We start from the raw sequence: 17,500 nt of genomic DNA, 5'->3' as shown, positions 1-17,500 counted from the left end.
TATTGACCGAACGGGAACGAGAACACATCGATTCCGAAGACCGAATAAAAAGTTTGAATTTTTTATTCGATGCAGTTATAACGGATCCCAATGATCAAAAAATTAGAAAAAAAGCGATAAAAGAAATTAGTAAAAGAGTTCCCCGGTGGTCATACAAATTAATCGATAATGTATACCAAGAACTGGGAGAATACGACGAAAATGTAAGAGGGAAACATGCATTTCGTTCACGAAAAGCCAAACGTTTAGTGGTTGCTGTTGATCACCAGACAAAAGGGGATGTGTCTTTGCCCCATTATTTGGAACAATCGGATTTTCGTCGATATATAATAAAAGGTTCCATGCGCGCACAAAGACGTAAAACCGTTATTTGGAAACCAGTTCAAGCAAATGCCCATTCCCCTCTTTTTTTGGACAGAATAGACAAAACCCTTTATTTGTCTTTTGATATTTCCCAACTGATGAAAGTAATTCTTCGAAATTGGATGGTAAAAAATAAAAACCAAAAACTTTCTGATTATACAAACGCAAAGACAAGAAAATTGGACAAAAAAGAAAAAAAGAAGCTCAAAGGCGAAAGATACCAAAGACAAGAAATGGTACGTATAAAACAAGCAGAAGGATGGGATAAGCGTTTACTTACTCGAATACTAAGAAGTTCTATGTTAGTAATCCAATCGATTCTTAGAAAATATATTGTATTACCGTTATTGATAATAGCTAAAAATGTGGTTCGCATACTATTATTCCAAGATCCCGAGTGGTCCGAGGATTTTAAGGATTGGAATCGTGAAATTTATGTTAAATGCACTTATAGTGGTGTTAATTTATCTGAAACAGAATTTCCGAAAAACTGGTTAATAGAAGGTATTCAGATAAAGATCCTATTCCCCTTTCACCTGAAACCCTGGCACGGATCTACGATACAATCCTCTCATAAAGATCCAAAAAGTGAACAAGAAACTGATGTTTGTTTTTTAACAATTTTTGGGCTGGAAACTGACATGCCGTTCGGTTCTCCCCAAAAACGACGTTCCTTTTTTGAACCCATTTTTAAAGAACTAAAAAAAAAAATTCGAAAATTGAAAACTAAGTCTTTTATAGTTTTAAGGGATTTTAAAGAAGGCAAAATAAAAGAACTTTCAAAAATAAACTTGAGAGAAATCGAGAAATTGAGGGAAACTCAAAAAAATTCGATAATCAGTAAGCAGATGATTCACGAACCGTCTATTGAAATTTCATCTATGGATTGGACGAAATTATCCCGGACTGAAAAAAAAATGAAAGATCTGACTAATAGAACAAGCAGAATCAGAAATCAAATATATAAAATTACAAAAGAAAAGAAAAAAGGATCGCTAACTCAAGAAACAAATATTAGTTCGAACAAACCAACGTATTCTGTTAAAATATTAGACCCATCAAAAAGGATTTGGCGGATATTAAAAAAAAGAAACGCTCGATTAATCCGTAAATCCTATTTGTTTCTAAAATTTGGCATTGAAAAGATATACAGAAATATTTTTATATCTACCCTTACTATTCCAAGAATCAATACAAAACCTTTTCGTGAATCAACAAGAAAACAAATGAAAATTATTGAGAAAAACATCCACAATAATGAAGCAAATCCCGAAAGAATTAATAAAACAAATAAAAATAGAATTATTTCGACTATCCAAAAATTGATTTCTAAGACTAGTAATAAGAATTCAAAGATTTCTTGTAATTTATTGTCTTTTTCACAATCACAAGCATATGTATTTTACAAATTATTACAAGTCCCAATTTTGAACTTTTATAATTTAAGACCCGTTCTTCAATATCACGGAACATCTCTATTTCTTAAGAATGAAATAAAAGATTTTTTTGAAAAACACGGAATCTTTAATTACCAATTAAGACATAAACCCCTTTGGAATTTTGGAAGGAATACACGAAAACACTGTTTAAGCGGGCATTATCAATATGATTTATCTCGGATTAAATGGGCTAGATTAGTACCACAAGAATGGCGAAATAGAGCCAATCAACACTGTATGGCTCAAAATAAAGATTTAATTAAAAGAGATTCGTATGAAAAAAATGGATTAACTCATTACGAAAAACAACATTTTTTTGAAGCAGACCTATTACGTAATCAAAAATCGAATTTTAAAAAACACTATAGATATGATCTTTTATCATATAAATCGCTTAATTATGAAGATAAGAAAGACTCGTATATTGATAGATCACTAGTCCAAGTAAATAATAAAGAAGAGTATTATTCTAATTACAATAGAAAGAAAGTAAAATTGTTGGCTATGCTGGGAAGTATCTCTATCAATAATTATATAGGGGAAGATGATATTATGGATATGGAAAAATTCTTGTATAGAAAATATTTTGATTGGAGAATTCTTAATTTTTGTCTTAGAAATAAGGCCAATATGGAAGCCTGGGTTGATATGGATACTGGTACCAGCAGTAATCAAAATACTAGGATTGGGTCCAATAATTATCAAAAAATTAATGCAATTAATAACAGAGTCCCCTTTTATCTTACAATTCATCAAGATGAAGAAATTAACCCATCCACTCAAAAGGGGTTCTTTTGTGATTGGATGGGAATGAATGAAGAAATACTAAGTTGTCCTATATCAAACCCAGAATCTTGGTTCTTCCCAGAATTTGTACTACTTTTTAATGCATATAGAACGAAACCCTGGATTATACCAATCAAATTACTTCTTTTCAATTTTAATGGAAATAGTAAGAAAAATAGAACCGGAAAGAAAGAGGCGGATCTTTTTATATCACCTACTCAAAAAGAATATTTTGAATTATCGAATCAAAGTAAAGAAGAAAACGAACTCGCAGACCAAGGAACTCCGAGATCGGATGCACAAAAGCAAGTAATTCTTGGATCAGTTCTCTCAAACCAAGAAAAAGATGGTGAAGAAAATTATACGGGATCGGACATGAAAACCCGTATAAAGAAAAAGCAATCCAAAAGAGAAACCGAAGTACAGCTCGATTTCTTCCTAAAAAGATATTTGTGTTTGCAGTTGCGATGGAGGGGGGCTGTTTCTTTCAGAGAAAAAATACTCAATGATATGCAAGTATATTGTCACCTGGTTCGACTAATAAATCCTAGCGACGTTGCTATAGCCTCTATTCAAAGGGGAGAAATGAGTCTGCCTATTTTGATCACTAAGAAGAAGTTCGCTCTTAAAGAATTGACGAAAGGGGGAATGCTTATTATCGAACCCCGTCGTTTGTCTGTAAAAAATGATGGACAATTTTTTCTATATCAAATCGTAGGTATTGCATTGGTTCATAAGAATAAGCGCAAAATTACTAAAAGATACCAAGAAAAGGGCTATGTTGATAAAAAAGATTTTGATGAATTCATTGCAAAACATCAAAAAATGACTGGAAATAGAAACAAAAATCATTATGATTTGCTTGTTCCTGAAACTATTTTACTCCCTAAACGTCGTAGAGAATTAAGAACCCTAATTTGTTTCAATTCGAAGAATCAAAATGGTATGCAGAAAAATCCAGTATTTTTTAATAACGGAAAGGGCGGCGGCCGCGTTTTGGATAAAAACAAAAATCTTGCTCGAGAGAAAAATCAACTAATTCAATTAAAGTTCTTTATTTGGGCCAATTCTCGATTAGAAGATTTAATTTGTATGAATCGGTATTGGTTTAATACCAATAATGGGAGTCGTTTCAGTATGGTAAGGGTCCATATGTATCCACGATTGAAAATTCGTTAATAGTGTGCTTTTCCTATCTATCATGTCCCATTTTGGGATATGAAAACAAAGAAATGTATACATGTCTTGTCTTCCATTCCAGTCTGATACAAGATACCAAATTAATGGCGAACATTTTAATTAGATCCATAAATGAATCAAGAAACTCTTTTTTTTAGGTCCAAATTTTTCTCTTTTGCCGAAATATCCATCCTTTTAGATGCCTAATCAAATTGAAAATTGGATTGATTATTGATATTGATTTTCTAGCAAGTTCATAACGAACTTAAGATTATTGTGTATATCAAATTGAAGTAACTAGTATTATTATTACTGATCAGTAAAATTCATCTTAAAAAAGGAAGGGGGAGGGGTTTCGTTTTATGGTAAAAAATGCATTCATCTCAGTTAGGGTTCAAGAAAAAAAAGAAAAAAACAGCGGATCGGTTGAATTTCAAGTATTTCGTTTCACCAACACGATCCGGAGACTTACTTCACATTTAGAATTGCACAGAAAAGACTATTCATCTCAAAGGGGTCTACGTAAAATTTTGGAAAAACGCCAACGTCTACTAGCTTATTTGTCAAAGAAAAATAGAGTACGTTATAAAGAATTAATTAGTAAGTTGAATATCCGGGAGTCAAAAAATCGTTAATTTGAAATTTGAAAAACAATTTCGAATTATTTGATTTTGACTGTTGATGAACTTCTTGTTGTTTTCAACAATTCATGTAAGAATGAATCGAGGAAAAACCTATGAGTATACTAGCTACAGAAAAAGAAAAAGAATTTATGATAGTCAATATGGGACCTCACCACCCGTCAATGCATGGGGTTCTTCGTCTCATCGTTACTCTAGACGGTGAAGATGTTATTGACTGTGAACCAATATTGGGTTATTTACACAGAGGGATGGAAAAAATTGCGGAAAACCGAACAATTATACAATATCTGCCTTATGTAACCCGTTGGGATTATTTAGCTACTATGTTCACAGAAGCAATAACTGTAAATGGACCAGAACAGTTGGGAAATATTCGCGTACCTAAAAGGGCCAGCTATATCAGAGTAATTATGTTGGAGTTGAGTCGTATAGCTTCCCATCTGTTATGGCTTGGCCCTTTTATGGCAGATATTGGTGCACAGACTCCTTTCTTCTATATTTTCAGAGAAAGAGAATTAGTATATGATCTGTTCGAAGCTGCCACCGGTATGAGAATGATGCATAATTATTTTCGTATCGGAGGAGTAGCAGCTGATTTACCCTATGGTTGGATAGATAAATGTTTGGATTTCTGCGATTATTTTTTAACAGGGGTTGCTGAATATCAAAAACTTATTACGCGAAACCCCATTTTTTTAGAACGAGTTGAAGGAGTAGGCATTATTGGTGGAGAAGAAGCAATAAATTGGGGTTTATCAGGACCAATGCTACGAGCGTCTGGAATAGAATGGGATCTTCGTAAAGTTGATCATTATGAGTGTTATGACGAATTTGATTGGGAAGTCCAGTGGCAAAAAGAAGGGGATTCCTTAGCTCGTTATTTAGTCCGAATCGGTGAAATGACGGAATCTGTCAAAATTATTCAACAGGCTTTAGAAGGAATTCCGGGAGGCCCCTATGAAAATTTAGAAATCCGCTGCTTTGATAGAGAAAGCGATCCAGAACGGAATGATTTTGAAAATAGATTCATTAGTAAAAAGCCTTCTCCTACCTTTGAATTGACAAAACAAGAACTTTATGCGAGAGTAGAAGCCCCAAAAGGAGAATTGGGAATTTTTCTGATAGGGGATCAAAGTGGGTTTCCTTGGAGATGGAAAATTCGCCCACCGGGTTTTATCAATTTGCAAATTCTTCCTCAGTTAGTTAAAAGAATGAAATTGGCTGATATTATGACGATATTAGGTAGTATAGATATCATTATGGGGGAAGTTGATCGTTGAAATGATAATTGCTACACCCGAAGTACAAGATATCAATTCTTTTTCCCGATTGGAATCCCTACAAGAGGTCTATGGGATCCTATGGGTGCTTGCCCCTATTTCGATTTATGTATTGGCAATCACAATCGGTGTCCTAGTAATTGTGTGGTTAGAAAGAGAAATATCTGCAGGAATACAACAGCGTATTGGGCCTGAATACGCCAGCCCTTTGGGAATTCTTCAAGCTTTAGCCGATGGGACAAAACTCCTTTTCAAAGAAAACCTTCTTCCATCTAGAGGAAATAGTAGTTTATTCAGTATTGGTCCATCTATAGCAGTCATAGCAATTCTACTAAGTTATTCAGTAATTCCTTTTAGTTATAACCTTGTTTTAGCTGACCTCAATATCGGTATTTTTTTATGGATTGCCATTTCAAGTATTGCCCCTATTGGACTTCTTATGTCAGGATATGGATCAAATAATAAATATTCCTTTTTAGGTGGTCTGCGAGCTGCTGCTCAATCGATTAGTTATGAAATACCATTAACTTTATGTGTTTTATCAATATCTCTACGTGTGATTCGCTAAAACCTAAGCTTTTCGTTCTAGAAAAAAAAGAACTTGAATAGAAATCCTCATTTTTTTATTCATTTATTGACTCTTTAGGTTAATAAAAGAAATTAGATAGTTATATATGAGTGAAAGAAAACACCTTCGAAATTCGCAGTAAACGTGGATTAAGTCTCATTTCCTATGTACAAGCGTTAAGGATAAGTAAACAAAAGTAAAAGTGGAGGAAGCCCTTACCCCAAGACAGGTCGATTGATCATCCTAGCTTGAAGCGGGCTTAAAAGACCAACCCTATAGAATTTTCATTTTTCATTAGCTATTGTATGTATTACAATATATATTAGATATATTAGGGGGGTTGAATAGGGGGTTGAAAACGCAAAGCGGGGGGATAGGAAGGAACACCAAAATACACACAACGGGTTAGTAATGTAGATTATGTCAATTATCTAAAAGGATACTTCTGCATAACATAAAAGAATACTAATTGGGGCTTTAAGTTGGTAGAAACGATCAGGCAGTACTCCCCACAATTCCGATCCAGAGCATGCTCCTATCCGCCAGTTAAAGAAATAACTATCAGGAACGAAATAATCCTTTACCCCCTTTTAAGCCCCATTTTATCTCAGAAAGAAGAAGAGGAACAAAAAAATAGAAAAAATACAATTACAATCTAAAAGAATCCTTTCTTTCATATATTGATAGAAATCAAATTCGTGTCATGATTCATGAACTAGTGTAATGGCGAATTCTTTTTCGTAATCGAAAATAAAAGGATGGGTTGAAATATCGAGTGATATTTCTACAAGAGTATTTTATTGAAGGGTTGATTAAGTTATTACTCAACACAGAAAATTTGAAATTCGTAAAGGATGAGATTAATTCAGAAATACTGTTTTTTTATCCTTAGAGCAGACAGAATTCCAGTGGTATAATTGGGGATCCTCCGCTAGATTTTGACTTTATCCATCCTATAACCATATAAAAATCAAAATAACTAATACCGGTCCGGTCCTTACATTTATTTGTGGCCCTGAGGAGCCGTATGAGGTGAAAATCTCATGTACGGTTTTGTAATAGCGATGGAAACCGTAATGTTACCACCGACTATGATTATCTAACAGTTTAAGTACAGTTGATATAGTTGGGGCGCAATCAAAATATGGTTTTTGGGGGTGGAATTTGTGGCGTCAACCTATAGGGTTTATCGTTTTTCTAATTTCTTCCCTAGCGGAATGCGAGAGATTACCTTTTGATTTACCAGAAGCGGAAGAAGAATTAGTAGCCGGTTATCAAACCGAATATTCAGGAATAAAATTTGGTTTATTTTACGTTGCTTCCTATCTAAATCTACTAGTTTCCTCATTATTTGTAACAGTTCTTTACTTGGGAGGTTCGAATCTTTCCATTCCATACATATTTGTTCCTGGGCTGGTTGAAATAAATAAAGCGGATGGAATCTTTGGAACGACAATTGGTATCTTTATTACATTAGCTAAAACTTATTTGTTCTTGTTCATTCCTATTGCAACAAGGTGGACTTTACCGAGACTAAGAATGGACCAACTATTAAATCTTGGCTGGAAATTTCTTTTACCTATTTCTCTCGGTAATCTATTATTAACAACTTCTTCCCAACTCCTTTCGCTATAAAGATAAAGAAAAAAAGGAATACAATATTCGCTACTTGTCTCAAACAAGAGAAAGAAATAAACTCAAAACATTCATAGATATTCACAATATGTTCCCTATGGTAACCGGTTTCATGAATTATGGTCAACAAACAATACGAGCTGCAAGGTACATTGGTCAAAGTTTCATGATTACTTTATCCCAAGCAAATCGTTTACCTGTAACTATTCAATATCCTTATGAAAAATTAATCCCATCAGAGCGTTTTCGTGGTCGAATCCATTTTGAATTTGATAAATGTATTGCTTGTGAAGTATGCGTTCGGGTATGTCCTATAGATCTGCCTGTTGTTGATTGGAAATTTGAAACAGATATTCGAAAGAAACGATTGCTTAATTACAGTATTGATTTTGGAATTTGTATTTTTTGTGGTAACTGCGTTGAGTATTGTCCAACAAATTGTTTATCAATGACTGAAGAATATGAACTTGCGACTTACGACCGTCACGAATTGAATTATAATCAAATTGCTTTAGGTCGTTTACCAATGTCAGTAATTGACGATTTTACAATTCGAACAGTCTTGAATTCGCCTCAACGAAAAAACGTCTAAACCTTTTTAATTTCGAATTACTAAGGTTCAGTTTTGGTATAGTTGGTATAAAGGGATAAGGTTGTTTTTTTGCTTGGTCAATAACTCAAAATCCCAACTTTTGATTGGTTGATGAGAAGTACAACTACATTTGTATTGAAATGAAATGATATATAGACAGAAGCTTTTTCGAACTATATAGCTTCAATTTCAAATTGGCATTTAGAATAACGAAAAGAACGAAATTGATCCCAGAACTGTATCCGCATCAATTCCCACTTAGTAGATTCTAATTTCATTGAATTGGAATTGAGAATGTCTCATAAATAATTTTTCCTGGTCGGCTCAATAAGGTCATGAAAAAGATTTCGATTTATTTATCTCCTATTTTAATATAATGGATTTGCCTGGACCAATACACGATTTTATTTTAGTTTTTCTGGGATCGGGTCTTATATTAGGAGGTCTGGGAGTGGTATTATTTACCAACCCAATTTATTCTGCCTTTTCCTTGGGATTGGTTCTTGTTTGTATATCATTATTCTATATTCTATCAAATTCCCATTTTGTAGCTGCCGCGCAACTCCTTATTTACGTGGGAGCTGTAAATGTTTTAATCATATTTGCTGTAATGTTCATGAACGGCTCAGACTATTCCAAAGATTTTCAGTTGAATCTTTGGACTATTGGCGATGGTCTTACTTCTCTGGTTTGTACAAGTATTTTTTTTTCGCTAATCACTACTATTCTCGATACATCGTGGTACGGGATTATTTGGACTACACGAGCCAACCAGATTATTGAACAAGATTTGATAAGTAATAGTCAACAAATTGGAATTCATTTATCAACAGACTTTTTTCTTCCATTTGAACTCGTTTCAATAATTCTTTTAGTTGCTTTAATAGGTGCAATTGCCGTGGCGCGTCAATAACAAATCTTTATAACTAGGAACAGCAATCCCAATTCGACTTTTTATGTGTTATCACATTCATTATGTGTTATCACATTCATTTCCCTTAAATTCTTGTAAAGTCTAGTTGAATACTATTCACAGATCAATAGAAAATCAAAATAGAATTTTTTTTATTCGATCTATTACCAAATGGATTCTTTTGTTCCGTACCTGGTATATTCTAAGCAACCAAATCACTTGCATTATTATTATTGTTCAGATTGAAATGAATCGAAATTGGTACGGAGTTGGTTAATGATGCTCGAGCATGTACTTGTTTTGAGTGCCTATTTATTTTCGATTGGCATCTATGGCTTGATTACGAGCCGAAATATGGTTCGGGCCTTGATGTGCCTTGAACTTATACTAAATGCAGTTAATATCAATTTTGTAACATTCTCTGATTTTTTTGATAGTCGACAATTAAAAGGAGATATTTTTTCAATTTTTGTTATAGCTATTGCAGCCGCTGAAGCAGCTATCGGATCAGCTATTGTTTCGTCAATTTATCGTAACAGAAAATCGACGCGTATCAATCAATCGACTTTGTTGAATAAGTAGTATTTATAAATCATAATATTCCTAAATTGAATTTAGGATATAGAATATGCCCTAATTTCGATCCTGTTTGTGAAACTGTAAGAAATCAAAGTATCTTTGTTCCCTTGATCCAGAAGTGGATTAATTAGCAAAATTATGGTAAATCATTGATTCATCTGGTGTTTAAATATGACATTTCAAAATTGACTAGATCGAAAATGAAAAAGTTCAAAACAAAAATAGATAGATCCAATGTCACATTCAGTAAAGATTTATGATACATGTATAGGGTGTACTCAATGTGTACGAGCTTGCCCCACGGATGTATTAGAAATGATACCTTGGGACGGATGTAAAGCAAAGCAAATTGCTTCTGCTCCAAGAACAGAGGACTGTGTTGGTTGTAAGCGATGTGAATCCGCCTGTCCAACGGATTTCTTGAGTGTTCGAGTTTATTTATGGCATGAAACAACCCGAAGCATGGGTCTAGCTTATTGATATTGATACGTTCCCGAAAAACCCACTTGAATCCGTTTTGAATACAGTTTTTTTTTTACCGATTACCGACAAAAACCCGTACTCGAAAAAGAAAAAAAAAAATACGAATATATTCTATTTTCGAGTTTCGAGCACGGGTTTTTCTGGGCCAAGTGTATCTTGTCTTTACCACGAATTATTTTCCTTGGTTAACACTAATTGTAGTTTTTCCGATAGCCGCGGGTTCTTTAATTTTTTTTCTCCCTCATAGAGGAAATAAGGTGACTAGAGGATATACAATATATATATGTGTCTTAGAACTCCTTCTAACGACCTATGCATTCTGTTATAATTTCCAATTGGACGATCCATTAATCCAGCTGGCAGAGGATTATAAATGGATCACTTTTTTTGAGTTTGACTGGCGATTGGGAATAGATGGACTTTCCATAGGACCCATTTTACTGACGGGATTTATCACCACTTTAGCTACTTTAGCGGCTCGGCCAGTTACTCTGAATTCCCGACTATTCCACTTCCTGATGTTAGCGATGTACAGCGGTCAAATAGGATCATTTTCTTCTCGGGACCTTTTACTTTTTTTCATCATGTGGGAATTAGAATTAATTCCCGTTTATCTACTTCTGTCCGTGTGGGGTGGAAAGAAACGCCTTTATTCAGCCACAAAATTTATTTTGTACACGGCAGGAGGCTCCGTTTTTCTTTTAATAGGAGTTTTGGGTATCGGTTTATATGGTTCCAATGAACCAACATTAAATTTGGAAACATTAGTTAATCGGTCGTATCCTGTGGCACTGGAAATAATATTCTATATTGGATTTTTTATTGCTTTTGCTGTCAAATTGCCAATTATACCCTTTCATACGTGGTTACCAGACACCCACGGAGAGGCACATTACAGTACTTGTATGCTTCTAGCCGGAATCTTATTAAAAATGGGAGCATATGGGTTGATTCGAATCAATATGGAACTATTACCGCACGCTCATTCTATATTTTCCCCCTGGTTCATGATAGTAGGTACCGTGCAAATAATTTATGCAGCTTCAACATCTCCCGGCCAACGGAATTTAAAAAAAAGAATAGCCTATTCCTCTGTATCTCATATGGGTTTCATAATTCTAGGAATAGGCTCGATAACCGATACAGGTCTCAATGGAGCCGTTTTACAAATAATTTCTCATGGGTTGATTAGTGCTGCACTTTTTTTCTTGGCAGGAACGAGTTATGATAGAATACGTTTTGCTTATCTAGACGAAATGGGCGGACTAGCTATACCAATTCCAAAGATCTTCACGCTATTCAGTATCTTATCGATGGCCTCCCTTGCATTACCCGGCATGAGTGGTTTTGTTGCAGAATTGATAGTATTTTTTGGAATAATTACCAGCCAAAAATTTTTTTTAATGCCAAAAATAGTAATCACTTTTGTAATGGCAATTGGAATGATATTAACTCCTATTTATTCATTATCTATGTTACGGCAAATGTTCTATGGGTACAAGCTATTTAATGCCCCAAACTCTTATTTTTTTGATTCTGGACCACGGGAGTTATTTGTTTTGATCTCGATTCTTCTACCCGTAATAGGTATTGGTATTTATCCCGATTTCGTTCTCTCACTATCAGCGGACAAGGCCGAAGCTATTATATCGAATTTTTTTTTGTAGATAGTTTTCATGACTAAAAAAAATCAAAAAGAAATCCCATGATTTTAAAAAGAGTTCGTTATCCAATGAACAAAGAAATCCTTTTTCTTCTCTTACTCTTAAGTTAAATAAAAAGAAGAAGTCAAATAATTTAAATTAAAAAATTTAATTTAAATTAAATTGTGACCAACTGCCAAAGGCATTTGTAAGAACCTTTTGAATCGCCGCACTGCTTGATTCAAAAGGTTCTCGGCATCTTACACTAACACCAAGTTTCGTTTCGATCTCCGCGCTGTCCTATGTTTGTATTCATCAAACCCTTTCTTCAATTCAAATAGGTGTTAATTAAATGAACCATAACTATGTAACCCTATTCCTAATAGATTGACTCCGAAATAGCATATCCAAATTATAAGAAAGCCCATAGAAGCCACAATTGCGGAATTTACACCTTCCCATTTTGTATTTGTTCGAGTATGTAAATAAATCCCGAATATCGTCCAAGTAATAAATGCCCAAGTTTCTTTTGGATCCCAATTCCAATAAGACCCCCACGCCTCATTAGCCCATACTGCTCCCGAAAGAATACCTGTGGTTAAAAAGATAAATCCTAAACTAATAATACGATAACTCCAACGATCCAATTGTTGAATCACTTGATACCTGTAATAATTTCTAGCGGAAAGACTATTTAGAAAAACATTCTTTTTTTCGTTCATGTATTGGATTTCACTGAAACAAAATGACCCATTTACATGTACAAAATTTTTTCTTTTCAAAAAAAGCCTTATCACTTTTCGAAATGTAATGACTAGAAGAGCCGTGGATAATAATGATCCACATAAAAGAGCTGCATAGCCCAATACCATCATACTTACGTGCATCATTAACCACTGGACTTGGAGAGCGGGTACTAATATTCTGGATTGATGCATTTTGGTTAAAAAACCCGAAGTCGCAAAGCCTTGGGTAAAAAAAGCACTTGGTGCCGTTATAGCGCTTAAATGATTTTGATTATTTTTAAAATCAAAAATCTTATGAATAATAGATAAACTCCATGAAAGAAAGATTAATGATTCATATAAATCACTTAATGGGAAATGTCTCGAGTAAACCCAACGGGTGATTAATAATCCTGTTAGACAGAAAGCGGTAGCTGTCATCCCCCTTTCTGATGAAGCATATAGCCCTCTGATTTCATCGACTAAGAAGGTTATTAAATAAATTGTAATTCCAATTGAAACGACCGAAAAGGATATATGCGTTAATATACGCTCCAAAGTTGAAAATATCATAAAAAAAAAAAAAAAATTAAAAGCGAGAATACCTCAAATATACAGAATGGAAATCATAAATTAAATTCCTTAGAGCACTTTTTTTGTATATCTTTTTACAGATGCTATGCCGCCACTCGGACTCGAACCGAGATGCTCTAGCACTGCTTCCTAAGAGCAGCGTGTCTACCGATTTCACCATAGCGGCTTGCTCGAAATCATAATACCCTATTATTAGTCAATCGTCGAGATTGAAAGAGTCTATTTCAATGGATTTTTATTCATCAATTTGAAATTTGAATGTTTACTAAAAACAAAAAACATTGAAAGGGCTATTTAAAGATTCCGCCCCTTCTTTTGTTGTTGTATTTAATTATTTAAGGTTTCAGTTTTATTTAACTTAACTTTCAGAGTTTCTTCTTTGATAAACTAGAACCTTGTAATGGTTGTAACTAAATAGTTCTAACTTCACTCCAGGGAACAACTCAAAAAGGGTTTCTTTCTTTTTTTTTTTCATTTTTTAGAACTTTTGTGTTTGTGTTGTCGTAATTTTAGGTTTTTTCTTTTTTTTTTTCACTATTAATTTGTCCTAGGATTGATCAAATCAATTAGGTATTGGGCTGCACGTATTATAGAAAATAAAAAAAAAAATTCTTATTGTTTATGGTGGGGTGATGGGGAAAATAAGAATCCCCATCCTGGGAATAAAAAAATAGTAAAATAAAAAGAAAGGTGAAACTTTCGAGTTTGTCTTGATTCCGTTTTCAAATAAAAAAAAAAAAGGACTTTTTTTTTTTTATTTATTTATTTTTATTTTCGAATTCAGTAGACAAATCAATTGGTTCAAAACATTACAAAAGGGAATGTTTACTTACTTTTTCGATTTTTCTAAATTCTATAGTATAAATTCGAAACACAATTAACTCATTTTTGTGTCTGGGGGATTCAGATTATTTCAACCTTTGAAGATTATTTCAACCTTTGATTATTTATTTGTTGTACAAAAAAAACTTTTTGAATTCCCAGTAGCAAGGGATTTCGCTAACGAAAAAGCCTTCAACGCTGCCCAGTACCCCCCCTTTTTCCAAAGATTTTTACGAATACGTTTTTTTAATATAGAAGTACGTTTTTTTGGAACTGCCATTCAAAAAAGAAAAGGTTAGTCATTGATCAAATTGGATGTGAAAGACATCTATTGTTAAAATGTTAAAACAAATCATTTTTTAGTTTTACGGTTCATTTCATTATCTGTTTATTTTTTTTTATACACTAACTACCTTTAGAAAAAAGAAATAAATCGAAATATGCAAAAATGGCATAAAATCTTACTAGAACAAAAAATAAATAAATAAATAAATGGAATAAGGGATTTTTTCAATTTATATTCCCTAAATATTGGAGAATAAAGGAATTCGTATTCCGGAGTTATTGGCGGCACCCTTAGATACCTATTCAAATCGATATCTATAGGACGGATTGGGCCATATAACAGAAATAGAATTGGTTGAAGTTGATAAAAAAAAGAAAAAGCCCTTCCGCCCTTATCTCTGTCTATTTTCGGCCTGCTACATTTATCCATGAAAAATACATCGAACAGGTTTTATCTACCCAACCATTTTTGTCTAGTAATTGGTTATTAAATGTCTTTTTTTATAATTAAATGTCTTTTATTATAATTATAATAGTAGACAATCAATACGTGCCGAGATGAACTAGTTAATGGTTGTGAATAAACAAAGAATAAAAAAACTAATTCGTATTTTATTGGGGAACGGTAGGGGTCAGCCTATGATTTATATCAAATTTAATTTTGTGTAATTCTTTCGTCTTGATCTATGGACATAAATTAGTGTAATTAGAGAATAATAAGTGAAGTTTGAATTTGCTCTATCTTCCTAAAAATCTTACGTAGTATAAAGTAGAAAATAATTATTTATTTTTGACTAGTAGCTTAGTTAGAACATTTGATTGTTTTTAACTCTTCATTTTTTTGAAGTTGGTGGGAAAGATTCAAAATAACTATGAATAGAAAAAGCGAATTTTATTTAAGTTTTTCATTTTAATACCTTAACCTTAATTTTTTTATTAATCCCTTTTCAGTTTAAAAGAGATAAGAACCGGTGAATCAGAAACACTGAATTAAGAATAAAAAACAATTATTATTACTTTATTGATTTTATGGAACATACATATCAATATTCCTGGATCATACCTTTAGTTCCACTTCCAGTCCCTATGTTAATAGGGGTGGGACTTCTATTTTTTCCGACCGCAACAAAAAATCTTCGCCGTATGTGGGCTTTTATTAGTATTTTATTGTTAAGTATAGTTATGATTTTTTCGATCGATCTATCTATTGAGCAAATAGATAGAACTTCGATCTATCAATCCCTAAGGACTTGGACCATCACTAGTGATTTGTCTTTCGAGTTCGGATACTTTATTGATCCACTTACTTCTATTATGTCAATATTAATCACTACAGTTGGAATTCTGGTTCTTATTTATAGTGACAATTATATGTCTCATGATCAAGGATATTTGAGATTTTTTGCTTATATGAGTTTTTTCAATGCTTCAATGTTAGGATTAGTTACAAGTTCGAATTTCATACAAATTTATATTTTTTGGGAATTGGTTGGAATGTGCTCTTATCTATTAATCGGGTTTTGGTTCACACGACCTATTGCGGCAGGCGCCTGTCAAAAAGCATTTGTAACTAATCGTGTAGGGGATTTTGGATTATTATTAGGGATCTTAGGTCTTTATTGGCTAACAGGCAGTTTCGAATTTCGGGATTTGTTCGAAATATTGAAAAACTTGATTTATAATAATGAGGTTAACCTTTTATTTGTTACTTTGTGTGCATTTCTATTATTTGCCGGCCCGGTTGCTAAATCCGCGCAATTCCCTCTTCATGTATGGTTACCCGATGCCATGGAAGGGCCTACTCCTATTTCGGCTCTTATCCATGCTGCTACTATGGTAGCGGCGGGAATTTTTCTTGTAGCTCGGCTTCTTCCACTTTTCATAGTCATACCATACGCAATGAATCTAATATCTTTGATAGGGATAATAACAGTATTTTTAGGAGCTACTTTAGCTCTTGCTCAACAAGATATTAAGAGAGGTTTAGCTTATTCTACAATGTCTCAATTGGGTTATATGATGTTAGCTCTAGGTATGGGGTCTTATCGAGCCGCTTTATTTCATTTGATTACTCATGCCTATTCCAAAGCCTTGTTGTTTTTAGGATCCGGATCAATTATTCATTCAATGGAAGCTATTGTTGGATATTTTCCAGATAAAAGCCAGAATATGGTTCTTATGGGTGGGTTAAGAAAGCATGTGCCGATTACAAAAACCGCTTTTTTAGTAGGTACTCTTTCTCTTTGTGGTATTCCACCTCTCGCCTGTTTTTGGTCCAAGGATGAAATTCTTAATGATACTTGGTTGTATTCGCCGATTTTCGCAACAATAGCTTTTTTCACAGCCGGATTAACCGCATTTTATATGTTTCGAATTTATTTACTTACTTTTGAGGGGCCTTTCAACTTTTGCTTGCAAAATTACAGTGGCAAAAAAAGAAATTCCTTATATTCAATATCTCTATGGGGTAAAGAAGAACCAAAACCGATTAAAAACAAATTTCATTTAGTTGCTTTATTAACAATGAATAATAATAAAAGGGCTTCTTTTTTTGCGAAGAAGACTCATCGAATTGCTAGTACTGTAACAAATATGCCCTTTATTACTATTTTTCCTTTTGGCGCTGCCAAGACTTTTTGTTATCCTCACGAATCAGACAATACTATATTATTTGTTATGCTTGTATTAGTCCTATTTCCTTTGTTTGTTGGAGCGATAGGAATTCCTTTGAATCAAGAAGTAATCGAGTCGGATATTTTATCAAAATTGTTAACTCCATCTATAAATCTGTTACAACAAAATTCAACTCATTTTGTTGATTGGTATGAAGTTGTAAAAAATCCAACCCTTTCCGTCAGTATAACGTATTTTGGAATACTTCTAGCCTACTTTTTATATAAACCCTTTTATTCATCTTTACACAATTGGAACATATTGAATTTTTTTGCTAAAAGAGGACCTAAGAGAATT

General features: G+C 33.5%; 12 protein-coding genes and 1 non-coding gene across 13 annotated transcripts in view; 10 read left to right on the top strand and 3 right to left on the bottom strand. All coding sequences in view use genetic code 11, as the record gives it.

Moving 5' to 3' along the window:
• The window catches only part of ycf1 (hypothetical chloroplast RF1), a 5,490-nt gene extending 1,723 nt beyond the window's left edge, over positions 1–3,767 (top strand). The window contains exon 1 of the mRNA in view: positions 1–3,767. This exon is cut by the window's left edge and continues 1,723 nt beyond it. Within this exon, the coding sequence (YP_740535.1) occupies positions 1–3,767 (3,767 nt within the window).
• A 362-nt stretch (positions 3,768–4,129) lies between these two features.
• Positions 4,130–4,402, top strand: rps15 (ribosomal protein S15). The gene has a single exon. It carries the CDS (start codon positions 4,130–4,132, stop codon positions 4,400–4,402), a length of 273 nt encoding a protein of 90 aa, YP_740534.1.
• Positions 4,403–4,503: 101 nt separating this feature from the next.
• ndhH (NADH dehydrogenase subunit 7) lies at positions 4,504–5,691 on the top strand. The gene has a single exon. The coding sequence runs from the start codon at positions 4,504–4,506 to the stop codon at positions 5,689–5,691; it is 1,188 nt and encodes a 395-aa protein (YP_740533.1).
• A 1-nt stretch (position 5,692) lies between these two features.
• ndhA (NADH dehydrogenase subunit 1) lies at positions 5,693–7,894 on the top strand. Its single transcript has 2 exons — positions 5,693–6,244; positions 7,355–7,894. The coding sequence occupies exons 1-2, from the start codon at positions 5,693–5,695 to the stop codon at positions 7,892–7,894; spliced, it is 1,092 nt and encodes a 363-aa protein (YP_740532.1).
• An 88-nt stretch (positions 7,895–7,982) lies between these two features.
• ndhI (NADH dehydrogenase subunit I) lies at positions 7,983–8,486 on the top strand. Its single transcript has one exon. The coding sequence runs from the start codon at positions 7,983–7,985 to the stop codon at positions 8,484–8,486; it is 504 nt and encodes a 167-aa protein (YP_740531.1).
• Positions 8,487–8,862: 376 nt separating this feature from the next.
• Positions 8,863–9,399, top strand: ndhG (NADH dehydrogenase subunit 6). The gene has a single exon. It carries the CDS (start codon positions 8,863–8,865, stop codon positions 9,397–9,399), a length of 537 nt encoding a protein of 178 aa, YP_740530.1.
• Positions 9,400–9,675: 276 nt separating this feature from the next.
• Positions 9,676–9,981, top strand: ndhE (NADH dehydrogenase subunit 4L). Its single transcript has one exon. It carries the CDS (start codon positions 9,676–9,678, stop codon positions 9,979–9,981), a length of 306 nt encoding a protein of 101 aa, YP_740529.1.
• Positions 9,982–10,212: 231 nt separating this feature from the next.
• Positions 10,213–10,458, top strand: psaC (photosystem I subunit VII). The gene has a single exon. The coding sequence runs from the start codon at positions 10,213–10,215 to the stop codon at positions 10,456–10,458; it is 246 nt and encodes an 81-aa protein (YP_740528.1).
• Positions 10,459–10,628: 170 nt separating this feature from the next.
• On the top strand, positions 10,629–12,128 carry ndhD (NADH dehydrogenase subunit 4). Its single transcript has one exon. The coding sequence runs from the start codon at positions 10,629–10,631 to the stop codon at positions 12,126–12,128; it is 1,500 nt and encodes a 499-aa protein (YP_740527.1).
• Positions 12,129–12,448: 320 nt separating this feature from the next.
• ccsA (cytochrome c biogenesis protein) lies at positions 12,449–13,402 on the bottom strand. Its single transcript has one exon. The coding sequence runs from the start codon at positions 13,400–13,402 to the stop codon at positions 12,449–12,451; it is 954 nt and encodes a 317-aa protein (YP_740526.1).
• Positions 13,403–13,509: 107 nt separating this feature from the next.
• On the bottom strand, positions 13,510–13,589 carry trnL-UAG. Its single transcript has one exon. It is a non-coding gene; the product is annotated as a tRNA-Leu (tRNA).
• A 777-nt stretch (positions 13,590–14,366) lies between these two features.
• Positions 14,367–14,525, bottom strand: rpl32 (ribosomal protein L32). Its single transcript has one exon. The coding sequence runs from the start codon at positions 14,523–14,525 to the stop codon at positions 14,367–14,369; it is 159 nt and encodes a 52-aa protein (YP_740525.1).
• Positions 14,526–15,559: 1,034 nt separating this feature from the next.
• The window catches only part of ndhF (NADH dehydrogenase subunit 5), a 2,232-nt gene continuing 291 nt past the window's right edge, over positions 15,560–17,500 (top strand). Inside the window, exon 1 of the mRNA in view lies at positions 15,560–17,500. This exon is cut by the window's right edge and continues 291 nt beyond it. Coding sequence (YP_740524.1) covers positions 15,560–17,500 — 1,941 coding nt within the window.

Source organism: Citrus sinensis, chloroplast (assembly GCF_022201045.2).
Source record: "Citrus sinensis chloroplast, complete genome".
Classification (NCBI taxonomy): domain Eukaryota; kingdom Viridiplantae; phylum Streptophyta; class Magnoliopsida; order Sapindales; family Rutaceae; genus Citrus; species Citrus sinensis.
Note: the sequence above shows the minus strand (reverse complement) of the source record. Positions and strands in the feature narration are given on the sequence as shown.